This window comes from Pelodiscus sinensis, chromosome 33, assembly GCF_049634645.1.
Source record: "Pelodiscus sinensis isolate JC-2024 chromosome 33, ASM4963464v1, whole genome shotgun sequence".
Classification (NCBI taxonomy): Eukaryota; Metazoa; Chordata; order Testudines; family Trionychidae; genus Pelodiscus; species Pelodiscus sinensis.
In genome coordinates this window covers 2,161,539-2,179,571 of record NC_134743.1, presented here as the reverse complement: position 1 = coordinate 2,179,571, position 18,033 = coordinate 2,161,539, and the positions used below count along the sequence as shown (strand labels likewise).

At 52.3% G+C, this 18,033-nt stretch overlaps 1 protein-coding gene across 2 annotated transcripts in view; it reads left to right on the top strand.

Moving 5' to 3' along the window:
* CLPTM1 (CLPTM1 regulator of GABA type A receptor forward trafficking) overlaps window positions 1-18,033 on the top strand; it is a 55,105-nt gene that overhangs the window by 34,659 nt on the left and 2,413 nt on the right. For both annotated transcript variants that reach the window (XM_075914378.1, XM_075914379.1), the window contains exons 9-12: window positions 2,921-3,014; window positions 3,797-3,987; window positions 8,665-8,760; window positions 11,477-11,612. In XM_075914378.1, the coding sequence (XP_075770493.1) occupies window positions 2,921-3,014; window positions 3,797-3,987; window positions 8,665-8,760; window positions 11,477-11,612 (517 nt within the window). The remainder of the gene's footprint in view (window positions 1-2,920; window positions 3,015-3,796; window positions 3,988-8,664; window positions 8,761-11,476; window positions 11,613-18,033) is intronic.

The following is an 18,033-nucleotide window of genomic DNA, read 5'->3' as shown; positions in this document are numbered from 1 at the left end:
TTTGAGTGCTCCAGTTCTCAGCCAGTGCTTCGAGTGTGGCGGGATGAACCCTAGGACATAGGAGGGGCTATAGTCCTGAATTGGCCACCGTCGAGTGCAGAATTGTTTCCTCCTGTGACTGCTCTAATAGAGGCAGCAGTGCAAGAGGGAGGCAGGCTGCACCGTGGAGATGGAGCTGGAGGTACCGGCTCAACTCGACTACTTGCTTCCATCTCTATTCCCTACCCTGTCCAGTCTCCTGTGCCTGTGACGCTTTGGTCTCGTTTTGGGCTGATGTGAGGCGTTGGTGGCCTATGATGGACAGCAAGTCAGACTGCTCCCTTCTGGCTTTAAACTCTGTCTCTCAGGGTATGTCTACACTACAGCGCTAATTCGAACTAAGCTAATTCGAACTAACGCATCCAGACTAAAAAACTAGTTCGAATTAGCGTTTTGCTATTTCGAACTAGCATGTCCACATTAAGTGGACCCTGAACCGGGGTTAAGGATGGCCGGAAGCAGTGCCGGCAGGGCATCAGATGAGGACTTAGAGCGTGGAGCTGCTGCCTCAGGCTAGCCGAGGGTTGTGCTTAAAGGGACCCGACCCCCACCCCGGACAGACAGTTCTCAGGGGTGCCCCGCTTGCAAAGCAGTCCTGTCTTGGAGTGCCCTGAGTGCCCACATTGGGCACATCACAGCACTCGGCCATCAGACCGGCTGCACTTGCTGCAGGCTGCCATCTGGGGAGAGGGGGCACTTGGGGGGCTGCAGGAGAGCTTCCACCCCCAGAAGCCCGCAGAGCCAGCCAGTGGTGTCCCTGCCCAAAGTTTGTGGAAGGCTGGAGAGGGATGGCACGAGACACATGGCTTGGTCGCTGTCTTCGGTCCATCCCCTCCAGAGTCCCTAGGGTTGGCCGCTGTCGGCAGACAGGCTACTGGGCTAGATGGACCTTTGGTCTGACCCAGGACGGCCATTGTAAGCTCAGGGTCGGGGGTCTCAGTGGACCACCTTGATTTTCATGCACACCTGCTCCTGGGTGGCCAGGCTGGCAGCTCTCCTGCCCTAGATGGCCACTTTCCTGTGCCTAGTGCAGAGGTCGTGGACGAGGTCCACGATGTCTGCACTAGACCAGGCGGGTGCCCGCCTCTTGCGGTCCCAGGCAAGCTCCCGGGAGCCGCCAGCCTGGTCCCGGGAAGAGGGGGAGGGCTGGGGGGCATCGGGTGGCTGGCTCGAGCCGTGCCAGGCGCAGGGTCTGCTAGCTGGGTGCTGGCAGGCTTGCACCTGGCACGGGCATTGTAGCCAGCCCGTGCCCCTTTAAGGGGGCCGGGGCCGGGAGGGGGGCATAGAGTTTCCCTGGTGTTGGCCAGAGTGGCCACCAGGGAAAGCTGGGGAGAGCTAGCCTCCCACTAGTTCGAATTAAGGGGCTACACACCCCTTAATTCGAACTAGTAAGTTCGAACTAGGCTTAGTCCTCGTAGAATGAGGTTTACCTAGTTCGAACTAAGCGCTCCGCTTGTTCTAATTAAGTTCAAACTAGCGGAGTGCTAGTGTAGCGCCTATCAAAGTTAATTCGAACTAACATCCGTTAGTTGGAATTAACTTTGTAGTGTAGACATACCCTCCATGCCACTGCGACCCATCCCCCCTAGTCAGCAGCTGGCTGGGGCATTGCCTTTAATGTAGGGTTTCATTCCCCAAACTCCAGCCCCCCAAACCCAGGAAATACCAGTAAGTTAGGAAGGGAAGTTCCCCCTTAGCTCCTTCTTTACTGAGCTGACAGAAGGCTCTGAGCTGGTAGCAGGACCTCAGGTCTCTGTAACAAAGCCCACCATGTTCTCTCTGCTCAGCAGTTCTGAGGAACACTGCTGCTCATCTAGGACCTCTCTGTGCAGCACTGTGAATGTGGGCAGTGCTTGCAGCCAGTTGACAGGGACTGAGAATGGTACTGGCATTCCCTGCGGAGCCCTCGGGGGCAGGGATCAGAGGGATTTCACTCTGCATTTCCTAATCTAGCTGGGTCTGAGTTGAGGTCCCCTTTAACAGAGTTTTCAGTGGTCACTAAATGCAGAGGTACGAAAAGTTCCCCTTCAAATGCTGTGTGCGCCTTTTGGTGTAAGTGCATTAAGCTCCTTTTAAAAGTTTTCCTTTTAGTTCAGAAATGAATCCTGTGAGCGCTGTATCCCGTGTAACAGAAATACGTTCCGAGATGGTGCGGGAAATAATGGTTTGACCGTGCCGCTCACTGCAGTTTTATGCTGAGCATCACAGTCTCAGGGCTTATCCTCTCTTTGGCTATGTCTAGACTGCAAGCCTCTTTCGAAAGAGAGCGTCTAGACTGCACGTTGAACTTTCGAAAGAGCGGCTTGCTTTTTCGAAAGAAAGCATCCAGTGAGTCTGGATGCTCTCTTTCGAAGAAGCCCTATTTACATTCAAGAACGCCTTCTTTCGAAAGAGGAACTTTCGAAAGAAGGCGTTCTTCCTCGTAAATTGAGGTTTACCGCCGTCGAAACAAAAGCCGCGTGCTTTCGCTTTAATTTCGAAAGAACGCGGCTTGAGTCTGGACGCAGGTGAAGTTTTTTCGAAAAAAGGCTACTTTTTTCGAAAAAAACCCCTGAGTCTGGACACGGCCTTTGTGTCAGCCATTGGTGTGGAAGCCAGGCATAAGTGGGCCTTGCTTGGTCTCTGGGAGAGAACATGTGCTTACCCACAGTACCTCATGCACACTTTATTCTTCCTGTTTCCTGAGACTCTGCAATCTGTCAGCATTTCTGCTTTCCCCCGTTCTTCCTCCTAAGTATCTCTGGGTTGGGTTGTTTCTCCTGGCACATACTGGCCACCTGAGACCTGCTATTCCGTCTGGCCTGCCCTCTCTGGGTCCCGTTGGGTGGGGCCAGGCTGGAGGGGCAGGATAGGCCCATCACCTCTTTGTTTTCTTTCCCAGGTTGCTCTTTTGGAGACCAATCCATATCTGCTGGCTTTGACCATTGTCGTTTCCATCGTTCACAGCATATTTGAGTTTCTTGCCTTCAAAAATGGTAAGTTCTGTAGTGCAAAGGAAATCTCTCCATTGGCTCCGGCCCTTATTCCTCACAGGGAGGGTTTTTAACCTGGGTCTGCAGCGGCCTTTGCAGTGTTGTTCAATGCCCATGTGGGGGTGGCAATGTAAATGCAGCAGGAAAAATGTCCAGGGCAGGTGACTAAATGGAAAACACAGGTGTTGTCATTTGACCCTGGGCTGAATTGCTGAGGCTCCATGGGGCTGACTCTGCTGGCCTGTCCCTTTGGTTACCTGCCCTAATGCTCAGCATTCTGCTCCTGGCTGTTCCTCCCCCATGTGCTCAAGAGAGGCACTCGTGCTGTTCTGCCACCCACCACTTCCCCAAGACTCTCCACAGTTATTAGTGGGGGCATACAGACTTGAAATGCTTCCCTTTTATAAGGTCTGGAGGCTTCAAGGGGCACGCTTGTGACGTGGCTGGGTATTCAGGCTGCGCAATGGCCCTGGAATCACACACTAACCGCACACCTACCAGCCACAGGAGAGGGCAAAGTGAGGGTGCTACCACCAATGGATGAGCCAGGTTCTCCTTGACGCTTTGTGGGCCACAGAGCTGGTCTGGCCACGCTCCTCTTCACAGATCTGGGAAATAGAACAGTTCACTCTGCTCATGCATGTGAAAAGCTTTTGCCAGTACATCTGTGCTCTGCTTCTTCCATCAGGTAGAGGAGAAAGATGGAAACGTGGGTTTTAGCTGCCCCAGAAAGGCCCCCAGTGCTTGGGAAGTTGCTCCTCTATGCTCTTCTCTCTGGCTCCTAGATATCCAATTCTGGAATAGCAGGCAGTCTCTGGAGGGGCTTTCCGTCCGCTCGGTGTTCTTCGGGGTATTTCAGTCACTCGTGGTCCTCCTCTACATCCTGGACAACGAAACTAACTTTGTGGTTCAAGTCAGTGTCTTCATTGGGCTCCTCATCGACCTCTGGAAGATCACAAAAGTCATGGACGTCAAGGTAAGCATGTTGCTCATTGCCTGAGATGGAAGGGGTACCGTGTGTGGGGGATACAATTCTCCCCCTTGCCAGCACAAGCAGGGCGTGAATGAGCGTGAGATCCTTCCTTGTTTGCTCCATGCTTCCTCTGGGCTGCAATTTCTGTGTGGGCTTCCTTTGTAGCCCTGTGGAAAATAATACTGAGAAGAGGTGAATGCTGGCCCGTGACTTGAAGGTGTGGAGAGGGTTGGCAGTTGTTGACTTGTTGATTCTGCTGGAGGACTAGATGTCACCCCAGCACCGTGGTGGAATTTGGGGGACAGGTTCTGTTCTGGGCTCTGCTCACCGTGACACCTTGGGGCTGTGTTCTCTCCTGGTGACTTATTTATTATGGTCAGCCTGCACCCTGCAGCAATTGTGTGCTGATAAACACTGCCAGTGCATTGCAGACATGACATGAACAATACAGCTGTTCAAAGCAGCAGTTCTGCCTCCAACTCTTCTTTAGTCTGAGAGGAATAAAACCACACCTCATGGGCAAGCTAGGGATAGAAATCTACAGAATTATCACTTTGCCATGTGGCAGGGGGACTTGCTGTCCCCCAGCTCCAGTCACTATGCTCTGTGGAAGTGCTGATAATACAGTGTTGTTGGAAATGGGTTGGGTATCCTACAAAAGCCCTTTCTCCCACAAACCCAGTTTGGCAAATGTGACAAAACCATAAACAATCGTGTAAATATCTGGTCAAGAACATGGTTTAAAATTGGTGTCTCAATTCTGCTTTACCACAGTGGGGAGTTGCTTCTATAAAAAGAACACTGATCCTTGGTAATCCTGGGGAAGTCGGTTTTGACAAATAGGACTGACAGATGTTTTCAGAGTAGTTCCTTTCAGCGTCATCTCTGTTAGGGCATCACTGCTAAGCACACCGTTGATCTGATCCTTGTGCTCACTGCACTTGTGCAAGGAGGCTGGTGGCCAAACATTGGTAGGCTGGGAAGCACCTGGTCTCTGCACACAAGCATGCGATTACTAGAAGGACTGATTCAGGAATGCAGAGTATTTCTCACGCAACTGGTGTGTCCATCCTCCAAGACCCGTCCATGCCCAAAGGTCATTTTGGATGCACTTGGTCATGCTGAAGCTAGTACATTGCTTGGTAATCTGTCCTCTCAATAGCAGGTAGGAACGTGCCCCGGGAGGGCAGCAACGTGTCTGTCTGCTTCATGGAAAACAGCCACCAGCATAGCACTGCAAGTGTCATCTTGGTTTTCTTCTATATCAGCGCCTCTAGTGCTGTAGTCGTGTCTCAGTCCCAAGCCCCTTAAGAGCAGGAGAAATCTTTAGAGTCTGAATCAAATGCCTTCCACAAAGAGAACCAGCAGCCGTTTGCAGTGGCGTAGTGTCCACATGTGCCACACAGCTGCTGTGCCTTTGCTGGAAACCTGACATTCATTCTCTCCCTGCGGCAGGCCAAGGTGCCCCGCAGGCCGCTCCAGCCAGGCCAGAGAAGCCCCTGTATGCGACCGGGGCCCCCCGTGAGGCTGGAGCAGCCCTCTGCCCAGGGCATGCAGGGAGCTGCTCCAGCCCCCATTGGTTAGACATTCACACCCCTAGTTGAAGTCACTGCAATTAAAGCAGCAATGCAGTTCAGTGGCACGTTTTTCAAGTTTGACATCAGCTATGGATTGCTGAATCTCCCACATACTGCATGGATGCTTTTCCATAATAAGTTAGCAGCTACAAAGAGTCTGTGTATTACTGTTGGCATCAGCTCTTCTTCCAGCTTTCATAGTGCATCACCTTTTGGAGCTTTCAAGCATCTGTGCACTGTGATTCATTGCTATGGATAGGATTGATGCAGACTACGTCCATATCTCCCATTTCGTCTTCAGTAGTGCTCAGAGCCGTGGTGTCAGCCTGGGTTTCAACACATGGCTTGCAAGGCTTTTTTTTTTTTTTTTTTTTTTTTTTTTTTTTGCTGCTGTTGCCCTGTGCAGGGTTGCCCGATTGTGCTGGTTTCTGTCTGTGGTTTTTCCCCTGCTGAGATTACTCAAGGGACACACCCATAAAGCAAGGGCGTGTGAAGTGTGGTGGGTGCTGATTGCACACAGCATTCGCTGAGAGCTGGCGTTCCCTCTGCAGCTCAAGCTGTTGCTCAAGTGCAGAGTTGCCAGATCCTGCTGGTTTCCATCCCTATACTTTTTTTCCCTACTGCTGTTACTAAAGTGACACGCCTGTAAAGCCAGAGCAGTGAAGTGAGGAGCCAGCTGACTGCATGTGACACAGCAGTGAGAGGCGGTCACTCCCTTGTCAGCCAGTCCCCATGCTGCCACGGTTCAGGTGGCACCCCCGCACATTCTAGGTGTGCAAGCACAGTTAGCAAAACTACCCTCTTCTGGGAGACGGCTTTGATTACAACAGTCTTGCAGCCCACTAAGATGGAGAAGCACCCATGCGGCCCACTGACTAGCCTCAGTTGCCCATCACTGTCTAAGAGCTTTTCTGCTAACGTTTATTCCTCGTCAGCCTCTTTCAAAGCACACACTTCTCAGTACTGAGCCTCTTTATCTACCTCACCACCACCTTCCCATCCATCGCAACTTCTGCCAGGCAGTTTGAGCTCCAGCTGAATCGCACAGTTTGCAGGAGCAAAGTCGCCATTTGTTTCTTTCACTTCTGCTTTGAGGCAGCACGTTATGTTTGTTTTGGGCGTGGCATTCATCTGTTGGGTCGATTCAGCTGCCTTGCATTACTTCCCAAGTGGCGCGCTCACGGAGAGCGACTGCTTTGTGTAGTTTCTCACATCTCGTATGTTGAAACTGTTTAGTGGATGCTTTCAGGCAGAAGCAGCAGCTGTTCTTTTTGAAACACATGCCGGGGGCCTAGTATTTGGCACCTCTCTCCCACAGATGATCCCTCTCGTCCTCTTCACCTTTTTGCTCAAGGCTAGATGTGTTTCCCTGCATTTCTTATGGCATACGAAGTGCCACTGAGACAGTGGTGGGCTGTGTGCGGTCCCTCCGCGGTGTGTGGCTCACAACACGTTTTGTTTACTGTGGCTGAAGCGCAGAGTTGCCATATGCTGCTGGTTTCCATCTCTGCACTTTTCTTCCTACTGCTGTTACCAAAGTGACACGCCTGTAAAGCCAGGGCGGTGAAGTGAGGAGTGAGCTGATTGCACATGACACTGGCTCTGAGAGGCGGGCACTCCCTCTGCAGCCAATCGCAGCGCTGCCACGGTTCAGTCGGCACCCCTGCACATTCTAGGTACACAAGCACAGTTAGTAAAACTACCCTGTTTTGGAGCCCATTTTTGTTACGACAATCATGCGGCCCACTGAGACAGCGGGCCCCTCGTGTGGTCACTCACTAGTCACTGCACTGAGGGGTGTGTGGAACCAGATCCTCTAGGCTGGCGTTCTACAAAGATTCACCCCCTGGTTGGTACTCTTCATCGTCCACTTGGTCCCCTAAAAATGATCCAGACCAAAATAAGAAGAATGTTTTCATGAGAGTTACTCTGGGATTGTAATGAACATGTAGCTGGGCGCCTGCTGTTTGGGGCTGGATTGCCATGATGTCTGATAGCGTCTCCTGGCTGCACGGGGCTGTCAGAGCCCCAGCCTTGTGGCTGCTCCCAGCTGCACAGGAACGGAGCCCCTGGGCAGGAGCCAGAGCCTGTGCTGCCCTGGGAGCCAGCAGTAGCTGGGAAAGCAGCCCAGCCACGTTGCGGGGGAGGGGAAGGCAGGGTTGCCTGCTGGTGGCCGGAGACCTCTCCTGGACAGCCGGTTCTTTTGTTCAGGACCAGGGAGGTTCAACCTGTTTCAACGTTTCCATCAACTGGAAGACCCAGAGCTGGCAGCTTGGGGGAAGGGAGTGAGTCCCCTCTACAACCACAGGGGGGGTACGCCATTGAAGTCGTGGTCCTGTAGCTTTTGATGAATCAAATAAAATCTCCCTAACCCCTCCCCCCTCCTTAGTTTGCCCAGGTAATTACCCATTCTTCCAGTGTGCACCCTCTGAGCCAATGCCCCCCAGTGTGAATCTTTATCTGGACTCTGCTCTCTGGTGATAATTCAGATCCAAATCTCAGTACAGACATGTTTCCTTGCATGCAGATCAAGAGTAGGGGTGGGGGCTGTCTCAAATTTTTTCCATTAATTTTTAAAAAAAATGAACAGTCCCTTTAAGGAATTTAAGGAATTTGAAATAAATTTGAACTAAAAATTAACTTGATTAAAAATAACACTGTATTTTTTAAAAATATAATTGTTTAAATAAAGCCATGTACATTTTCCTTTAATTTTCCCAAAATCCCCTTAATTAAGTTACAGATCTGTACAGCATCAAGTAAATCTGCTAGTGTGAAACATTTAAAATTGCCTTAGATTCAGTCACAGTTGTGAGCATGTTGCTGTCCCCGTTCAGATAGCAGGACACAGACATCTTGGCTTTTGTGTTGGTTTTTGATGCTGACTTGAAGGCAGCAATGGGCCATTGCCACACCAGGCCCTGTGGGGGAGGGAGCGAGGTAGGCTGCTGTGTGGGCAATCCACTCTAGCTCCTAATGTGATCCTGTGTGTGGAGTCCCACCTTGCAGCTAAACTGTCTTCATAGGGGTGTGCTCCTTGGGCACTGGTTGGTGGCCTTTGTGTACTGTCTCTCCTGTAACTTCTGCTCTTGTTGTTACACAGTTGGATCGAGACAACAAAATCGCTGGGATTTTTCCACGTTTAACCTTCAAAGACAAATCAACGTACATAGAGTCGTCTACCAAAGTCTACGATGATGTAAGTCCAGTGTCTGGCAGAGGGTTTCCTTTAGCACACGCTAGGATCTCTCTGGGAGGTGGGAGCCCAGGGTAGTGTGGGTTAAATTCCTGTCCCCTTGGACATGAACCATCCTGGCAGGGGAAAGGGGACCCAGGTGTAGCTGCGTTGAGGCCCTGCGCACAAGAGGAGAGGTGGCCTGGAGAGAGTTTCTCTCTTACCTGATGTGATGTAGTGGGGGATGCTGTACACTCTGGTGGGGCATTCACTAGTCGCTATGCTTGGGCTGTGGGTGACCCCTACTGGCCTGCATCTGTAAGCACTGCCTAGTGGGGGGTCGCCCTGAGGGCCCTCATGTCATGTAAACCATGGCCCAGCCGTTCTCAGCTGACCAAGGAAGGGGTTTGAACAAAGGAAGGGTGTGGCTTGGAGAGGGGGCTGTCAGGAGTGTGGGGAAACATGGAGGAAGGAGACTAAGTTTAAGGACCTATGTGCTGGGTCTAAGGCTGCCTGCCCTGACTCCTATGTCCCCATCGCACCTATGCTGGGCTGTATCTCTGAGAAGCAAAAACCTTTCATATTCTATAGGCTGGCAGAGTCGCATCCTGCTGCGGACAGGGTGCAGGGTCCAGGGAATCCCTGACACGCTGTCACAGCTGCCCTTCCGGTGTACTCCTTGGGAACTGTTACTCTCCCACAGGACTGCAGCTCCCTTGCTAAGCTGCACTGTGCCAGTGCCTGTAGAGCAGTGTTTCTCAACCAGTGGTACAAGTACCCTTAGGGTACTTGAGAGAAGTCTGGGGGTACGTCAACACAACTGAAATTTGAAGAAAATGGAATTTTTGTTTTAAATTTTACAGTGCTTTATTATTTTTGTACTTTTTACACCCAAAATTGTCATTGCCTGCCTGGCTACGATTAAGTTGTTGAGACAAATATGTTGCAATGGTAGAAAAAAATTCTCTCTCTGAAAACTGTAGGTACTGGGGGTACTTATAATTTTTTTTAAAGGGAGTGAGTATGTATGTATGTATTTATTTTAAGAAGGGGTATTAAATAGTTGAGACACACTGCTCTAGGAGACCTGGACCCAGAGCATGTTCTAAGTGTTGGCTTGTTTGCCCTGCCTTCGCTCCCCCCTGTTGGCTGGGTGCTTGTGCGGCTGCTCAGGAGAAATTCAAATGCCTCCCAGCTGATTAGCAGAGCACCCAGAGCTAGAATTTGTGTTTCTCCTGGTGGTGCACATTTGCACATGCCTCAGTGCACATAACATTATTCTGCACTTGGATGGAAAAAGCCAAGTGTGGATGAAAGAGATCAGAGAGAACATTGCACATGGGTCTTCACATGTTCAGTTTGCTAGTGCCCTCCCTGTTCCTGTCTGCACTTGGAGTGTTCCCTGTCATCAGCTTATGATGTGATTTAGGCCCTGCATCCCTACCAGCCTTCAGCCTTTTCTTTCAGGCGTGGCTGCAGGTATCAAGGCATACGTGCGCAAAGTCATTAAGCACAGATAGGTGTTGGCGCAGCCCTACCCTCGCTCGGCGTGGATTAAGAATGGCTAATGGGTGTCTGCAGTAGTTGCTTTGGGCCACTCTGCCGGTGTGATCCTGGAGCCAGAGGCTGGTGTGTGGAGGTAGCTCAGTGTCTTCCAAGCTTTTTGTTCCAGTGACCCCTTTCGCACAGCAAGCCTCTGAGTATGACCCCCTCATACATTTAAAAATTGGGTGGTGATTTAATTGAATGGGGACTCTGGGCTGTCAGTGCTTAGCTTGTGACACCTTGAAGGGTCCTGACCCCCTGTTTGAGAACCCCTAGTAGCTCTACCAGCCCCAGATCCCCCCGTCTTTAAGGGATGGAGCCCAGGGAGCAGCAGGAGTTCAAGGGGGCGTGGAGTAGGGATGTTAGTGTGTAACTGAACAGTCGTGTAACCTCATCAAATTTTAAGGGCCACTCGACTGTTCAATAATCCTTGGGGGTGGGGCCGGCAGCCAGCGGGCTCCCAGCCCTACTCCTGGGGAGTCCCCTGCCACCCTGCGTTGCTGCCTCTGATACAGAGGCAGCAGCGTGGGGTGGGAGGGCGGCAGGCAGAGCCAGTGCTCAAGGAGAGCTGGCTTATAAACTGGCTCCTCTCTCCCCCCACTGCCTCTGCGGGAGGCAGCAAGGGGAGGGGGGGAGTGCATGTGATCAACAAGATGAAGCGATAGGCCTAAGATTATCCATTAATCGTGTAATTACACATTGACATCCCGAGTATGGAGCAGTGTCCCTGTAAGCTGAGCACTTGGGCCACCCAGGAGAGATTCAGGTGCTGCCCAGCAGATTAGCAGAGCACTCACAGCTGGCACCATGTGGTGGTGCACATCCATGCATGCCTTGGCGCACGTAACAAAATACATTCTGCACATGGATGGAAAAACCGAGGGAACATCAGTGTGAAGCACGCTTGCCCGTTAGTGCCTGTGATGGCCAAAAGGAAAAGGGCCTAAGTGATCCTGCTCCAAGCTTTGCTATGGTGCATGAGTGAGAAGAGATGCGTCCAGCGCTGGTGACCCCGTGCGCTGTTCAGAACCCCCTTCCAACGATAGCCCTCCCTGCAAGTCTGGGACTTGGGGGGCCAGCAAGGCAGTAGGTTGGCACGGAGAAAGGTCTGTCACCCAAGCACCCTCAGAGCCCCTCCCTCCGATCTCCATGTGGCTCCCAACTGACCAGTCCCCTTTGAATGTTGCCTCCCCAGATGGCATTCCGGTATCTCTCGTGGATTCTCTTCCCTTTGCTCGGCTGCTACGCTGTGTACAGCTTGCTGTACATGGAGCACAAAGGCTGGTACTCTTGGGTCCTGAGCATGCTCTATGGCTTCCTTCTGACATTTGGTGAGTAGCATCCACAGGGCAGCAGCATGGATTTGTGAGCTTGCTGGAGAGCCTGGGCCCCATCCTGACCCCGGCCCGGCCTCTCCCATTCAGCTTCGGGGTCAGCCGCGTGGGGGAAGCCATGGATGGGGCTGGGCGTGTTAGAGGCTGATCATGTGTCCGGCTGGAAGTAGGATGAGCTTTCAGCAGAGAACAGACACTGGCAAAAAACTGATGTGGGGTCTGGAACGTCTGCCATATGGGGAGAGATGAATGAGACTGGGACATCTCAACTTGGAGAAGGGACGACGAAGGGCGGGGGGTATGACTGAGGTCTGTAAAATCATGACTAGTATGGAGACAGTAAATAGCGCTGTGTTACTCCTTGCTAGGGGCTGCGCTCGCCTGTCACGGGTGGTAGGCAACCCCAGCTCTCCCCTGGCCACCCTTTCTCTCCCTCACCCCCTCCACCAGCCTGGGCCCCTTCTCCCTTCCCCCTTCCCCCTCCGCCAATCCAGCCCTTTCTCTCCCTCACCCCCTCCACCAGCCTGGGCCCCTTCTCCCTTCCCCCTCCGCCAGTCCAGCCCTTTCTCTCCCTCACCCCCTCCACCAGCCTGGGCACCTTCGCTGTTCCCCCTTCCCCTTGTTTTTAAAAAGGGCAGCTGCCCTCCACGTGGTTGCTGCCAGAGCATCAGCCAGCCACTGTGCAGCCGCTCAGGGCCAGGGTGTACCCCAGTCCTAACCCCCCCCATTCCCTTCCTCCAAAGGTCCTCGCCTCCCTTCCCCCCCCCCCCCCCCACACACACATAGGTCCTGTCCCTGGTGCCCTGATCAGCAGTATTAAAACAGCAGCTGCCGTCCCGCGGAGGCTGCCGGAGCTTCAGCTAGCTGCTGCCATGGGCCTCACTGCCTCCCGCCCACTTGCCATGTGTCCTGTATCCACCCCGTCTTTCCCCCATGAGCTCAGCAGCAGCTACCTTCAAGGTGCAAGGAAGATGAGTGCTGCTCTTGTGGAGTCAGAGCCATATATAGGGCCATAGGTTGCTGACCTCATTATGGGGTTAGCAGCAGGGAGGAGAAAGAGGGAGGAAGCCAGGAGTTGAGGGGGGAGGGCTGAGGGAGGCAGAGTGATATGACACCATCACTCTGTTGTCCCATAGGAAAAACTTTTTTGTATGTATAGTAAGATAATAGTAAGATAACACAAGAACTAGGGGTCTCCAAATGAAAATCATAGGGAGCGGGTTTAAAACAAAAGGAAGTTTTTCTGCACACAGCACCTAGTCAACTTGTGGTACTTCTTGCCAAGACTGTAAAAGGATTCAAAAAAGAACTAGGTAGATTCATGGAGGTTAGGTCCATCAGTGGCCATTAGCCAGGAGGGGTAGGACTGGTGTCCACACTTTCTGGAAAACAGAAGCTAAGGAGGGGCAACGGGAGGGATCGCGTGATGATTGCCTGATCTGTTCGTTCCTTCTGGGGCACCTGACATTGGCCGCTGTGGGCAGACAGGACACTGGGCTAGATAGACCTTTGGTCTGACCCAGTCTGGCCCTTCTTGTGTGTCTCGTGTGTTGTCTTGCAGTCCAGAAGAGCTAGCTGCAATATCCTTGTTTCCTCATTCCTGTCCTCTTAGCCCCACTTGGAAAGGTGCCCTTCCCCCAGTCGCAGCTGTATGAACAGACATCTCCAGTCTCCTTTCGGGCTCCCCTATAGAGACGGGTATTAACCTTCCCCTTGGGCTTCGGCTGCAACAATGAGGGACAGGGCACCCTAACTTAATAACACTCCCAGGCTGTTCCTGGCCACGTTCCCTACTCTTGCAGGAGCTACTGTAGCAACTTTCAGTGGACCGGTAACATTTTATTTGCATGCTCATTATGCAAATAAAGGATATGCAAATGTGAAAATAAAATGTTACTGGTCTGCCAAAAGCCCTGGCCCCACGAACAGCCAGCTTCCCCTCCAGCAGTCACTGGCAGGCAGTTGCCACAGCTGAAGCCGACTGTTCGCCGTGGCTCTTGGAGGCTGGGGCAGGGGCACACTCCTGAACTCCCAGTGCCAGCCCTAACCCCTAGAGCCCCCCACCCCACCAGCACCAGCCACTGACCTCAGAGTCGCCTGCACCCAGACCCCCATCCCAAATGCCTCAGTGCCAGCCCCTGCCCCTTATAGAACCCCCCATTAGACCACCCCTGTACCAGCCTCCTATTTCCAGAGCTCCACTGCACCCAACGCCCCAGTGTCCCTCTCCCAGTGTTATGTTCCCCAATATTAGTCCCATCCCCAGAGCCCCCCAGTGCCAGTCCTTCTCCCATTGTCCCCCAACTACTAGCCCCATCCCCAATGGCCCCCAGTGCCAGCTCCCCATCATGGATGCCTCAGTGCCCCCCACTGTCAGTTCCCTGCCGCGTAGAGTCCCCAACCCCCAGAGACTCCCAGCACTAGCCCCGCCACTTAGCCCTGCACTGCCTCCCAGCCGCCAGCTGAGCACTGTTGCCTGGATCATGGCTGCTTTAAGGCAGCCATGCTGGGAGGAGACCCTGCCCCTGCCCGACACTGGTTGGCTGCGAGGCAGGGCAGGACACGCTTCTCCCAACAGCCACGGCGGGAGGGAAGCTGCGGAGCCGTGTATCCTACCAACCCACGGAACCACTGCGGCCCGGCAGCCAGCGGTTTGTGAACTGCCACTGGTCCGCAGACCGGTGGTTGGGAACCACTGTCCTAGCCAGCTGAGCTAGGCCGACAGACCCCCTGGTGCCAGCACACGTACACTGGCACAAGTGCGCTCAGTGGCAGTGCCAGCAGCACTCCTGGTGCATTACTGTCTGCCCTAGAGGCTCTGCCAGGGTAGCTGTCCCAGCAGCCCCTCTGTGGCGTGCTCAAGCTGCCTGGGTCTTAGAGAAACTCGCCTCTGTGCTCACTGGCCCCAGCCCATTTCCTAGGCCCAGAGGAGATTTGGGGCCCTATGGGCCATTGTGGGGGAGTTCCCCAGCATCTGTTACCCTCCGAGCAACACGACTTAGTGCCTTGCTCCCTGTTTTCTTCATCCGGCCCAAGCGCCTCAAGATGGAGGCGTTTTTTCTTGGTGGCTGCCTTTCAGTGGTCAGTAGCTGGGCTTCTGGCTGTCCTGGGGCCTTGGCCACGTGGCGAGCTGGTGCACAGCAGACTGGGTGCAGTCTGCAGTGCATCAGCTTACCGTGCTCCAGCGTCATGTGCGGTCGCTGCTGTAGCTCAGCGGAAGTGCCGAGCAAAGCTCAGCGCATTGCAGTATGAGGCAGTGTAGCCGTGACCATGGGGGGAGTTACTGTGTGGAAAGCTGGTGTGCTGTAGATGCCCGTCCTGGCTTGCCATGTAGCTGAGTCCTCAGTCTTTCCCTTCTTTCTGCAGGGGAGGGAACGGGAGAGGAACATTAACGTTCCCAATTGGTTTTCCCACATCTAGTTTTCCTTGATGCCATCACCCCTTCAGGGCAGCACGTGGGTGGTTCCCATTGGGCGGAGTTCCCTGAATGCTTGGAAGAACCTGCACTATCCAGTTGAGCTTCCTTTCTCTTCCAGTGGCTTTAATTGTTCTCTTGCTCCTCCAGAGCAGCATTCACACTTGGGTCTGCGTTCGTCACTAGGCCCTTGCACGGTCCCTGTCGCGCTGCCACCTTGGAGCCTTTGCCGTTCGTGGCTGCCACTTGTTTCAGATGGAGCACATTTTAATCTAGTAAAATCACTCACTTAAATAGAAAACAATAGCAGCAGTTTGTGTGCTGCCAACGGTTTAAAGTCAAACCCCTGAGCCAGGGAGGTCTCTGGCTAAGCGCTTGGACTCTGAATTGACCAAAGTGGTTTTGATAGTGGTTAACTCTGCAAGTGCAGAGACGATTTTCCTTTGTCTCTGTTGATTCTCAGCTGGTTAAATCAGAGGTGAGACCAACTAAGACTGTCTAGACTGCAAAGAAAAGTCAGAAGAAGAAGATATGCAAATTGAAAACTGCAATTCTCATATCTTTTTCCACTTTTCTTTCAAAAGAGGCTTTTCCGAAATTTGGCCAAATTTAGGAACAAAACTCCTCTTTTGGCCCATCCCTTCTTCCTCGTACAATGAGGATTACAGGGATGGTGAAAACATGTCCGCTTTTCTAGAAATTGTTACGATAAAGTGGATGAGTTCCTTGGACAATGGCATAGCTTTTCTGGGATACTTCTGGTCTGAGAGATGTAAAGCAAGACATCTTGTGTTCCTCTTCCAGTCAATGAATAAAACTAAGATGGAAGGATGAGAGATTATTCTAAATTCTTAAAGGACATAGTGACCAGAAAAAATTGGTTCAATTTACTAGCTACAGATAAGAGTTACTTTCTTCAATAAAGCTGTTTTTAAATGCAAAACAAATTTAGTAAATTTAATTCCCTCCCTTATATATCCACTGCATTTAAGGTTCTTTTCTTTTACTACTGAAACAACTTTTAAATGCTGGGAGGAGAGGGGTGCATTTTTAATTGGAGTTCAGTTTACATACCAAAAAATTTCAAGTAAAAATTAATCTTCTAGTAAATAAATGTTATTCACCATCTTCTCACATAGTACAAAAATTAACACTCTGAATAAGTAGGTGTTAAGTTATCGATGTGTTTAAAATGCAGATATAGTATATCCTCTGAGTTAGCCAATAGAAACATCAGTGGAATGTAAATGCAATGTTAGTTGCAGATCAGTGTGTTTTAATGGTTACCAACCAGGAGAACCAGCCATTCTTTAGGAAAAAAACTAAACAGCAGAGATGTGACAGTGTGAATCAGGGGCGGGCAATAATTTTTTGCCTGGGCTGCACAGAAAGGGGCAGGGCCTCAGACTAGGGTTGCCAGAGGGTTTAACAAAAAAATACTGAGCACCCCCTTTCCCCCCTAAAAAACAAGGGGAAAAAATTCTGTTGAGGGGGGGAAAAAAGTGGGAGGGAGGAGACCAAAGTCGTTGAGAAAAAAGAAAAAAAAAACAGGAAAAAAGGACCCTGAGCCCCTGAGAGTTAAGTCAAAACAAAAAACAGTGTGGCCCCTTTAAGAAACTATTTGCTTTTGAGGCTCTTTGGCCCTAACAGGCTGCAGGTGGCTGCCCACCATTTTGCCTCCCTGCGCCAGGCCGGACAGCTCCCCTGCGGAACCCGGCAAGCGCCCGGGATTTTCATCTCCTGGCCGGGAAAAAATCAGCAAATACCCGACATTTGAGGGGTCTGGTATTCTCTGAATTGTTACTGAACTGTCCGGGTCAGTACCGGACGCCTAGCAACCCTGCCTCGGACAGAAAGGGAGGGGCCAGGATGCTTCTGGGCTTCCCCAACACAGGCCATGATTGACCTGGGGGTGGGGAAAGTCCTTCCCCTCCTTTCCCACTAAGCATCCATGCCCCTGGCTGTGGGAAGAAACTTCCCATGCTCCCCATGGCCACTCAGGACCTGGGGGCGGGGGAGTACGGGAAGTTTCCTCCGCCCTGCCAGGAGTGCATGGCACTTCTAAGTGCTGCGTGCTCCTGGCAGGGCGGAGGAAACTTCATGTGCTCTCCCTCCTCCCCCTCCCCCGGCCCTAATTGGCCTGGGGGTGGAGGAGCAGAAGGGCCTGCATAGGCCGGATCAACCCACTTGATGGGCTGGATAAGGCCTGCAGCGGCCCTTTTGCCCACCCCTGATGTGAATGGTTAACCCATGAGCCTAGGCTCATTGGTTAACATTCAGTTACACGCAGCCCCCCCTCCCCCACAGAGGCAGCAGTGTGGGGAGGGGGAGCTGGTACTCGCAGGATGCCAGCTTTTAGCACCTCTCCCTAAGCAACAGTGCTGGCAGCAGGCGGCTCTGCGGGAGTTGGTACATGCAGGGAGTGCACTGACTCCTGCAGAGCAGAGCCCTGCCCCCAAGTAAATGTGTAACTGCTGAAAATGTCAGCACCATTCCTAAGGAGTGCCAGTGCAAAGCAGGATTAACATCAGCGGTTGAAATCAAGGTTTCCTGTTAAGTGGTTTAAATCAGTCCATCCTTACCTGCAATCTCCTGCTCTACAGGCTAACCGTGATACCTTGTGGCTAACCTCTTGCACCACAGAACACCCCTTCTGCACTGCAAACCAAACTCCCTTTGTTTTCCCTTGCTGGCGACCAGCCTGACACAGGGTGTTGCTCCCGCTCCTTTGAGTCCAAGCCAGCGGACGTTTGGTTTAAAGTAGCCCCTGGCCTTGTCAGCCTAGCTTCGCCTCGCACTGCGCCGATTTTCTCATCAGCTGCCTCGGCCCCTTGCTGTAATCTCACCAGTGCTGGCTCAGAAGCTCCTGCTGTTTTCAGTTGCCGCCTTGTTTTTCATAGATTTTAAGGCCACAAGGAATTACTCTGCCTATCCAGTCTGACCAGGCCAGAGAATGCTGTGTGGTCCAGCAGCTTGCACTCCGACTAGTGCCCCTCAACCTGG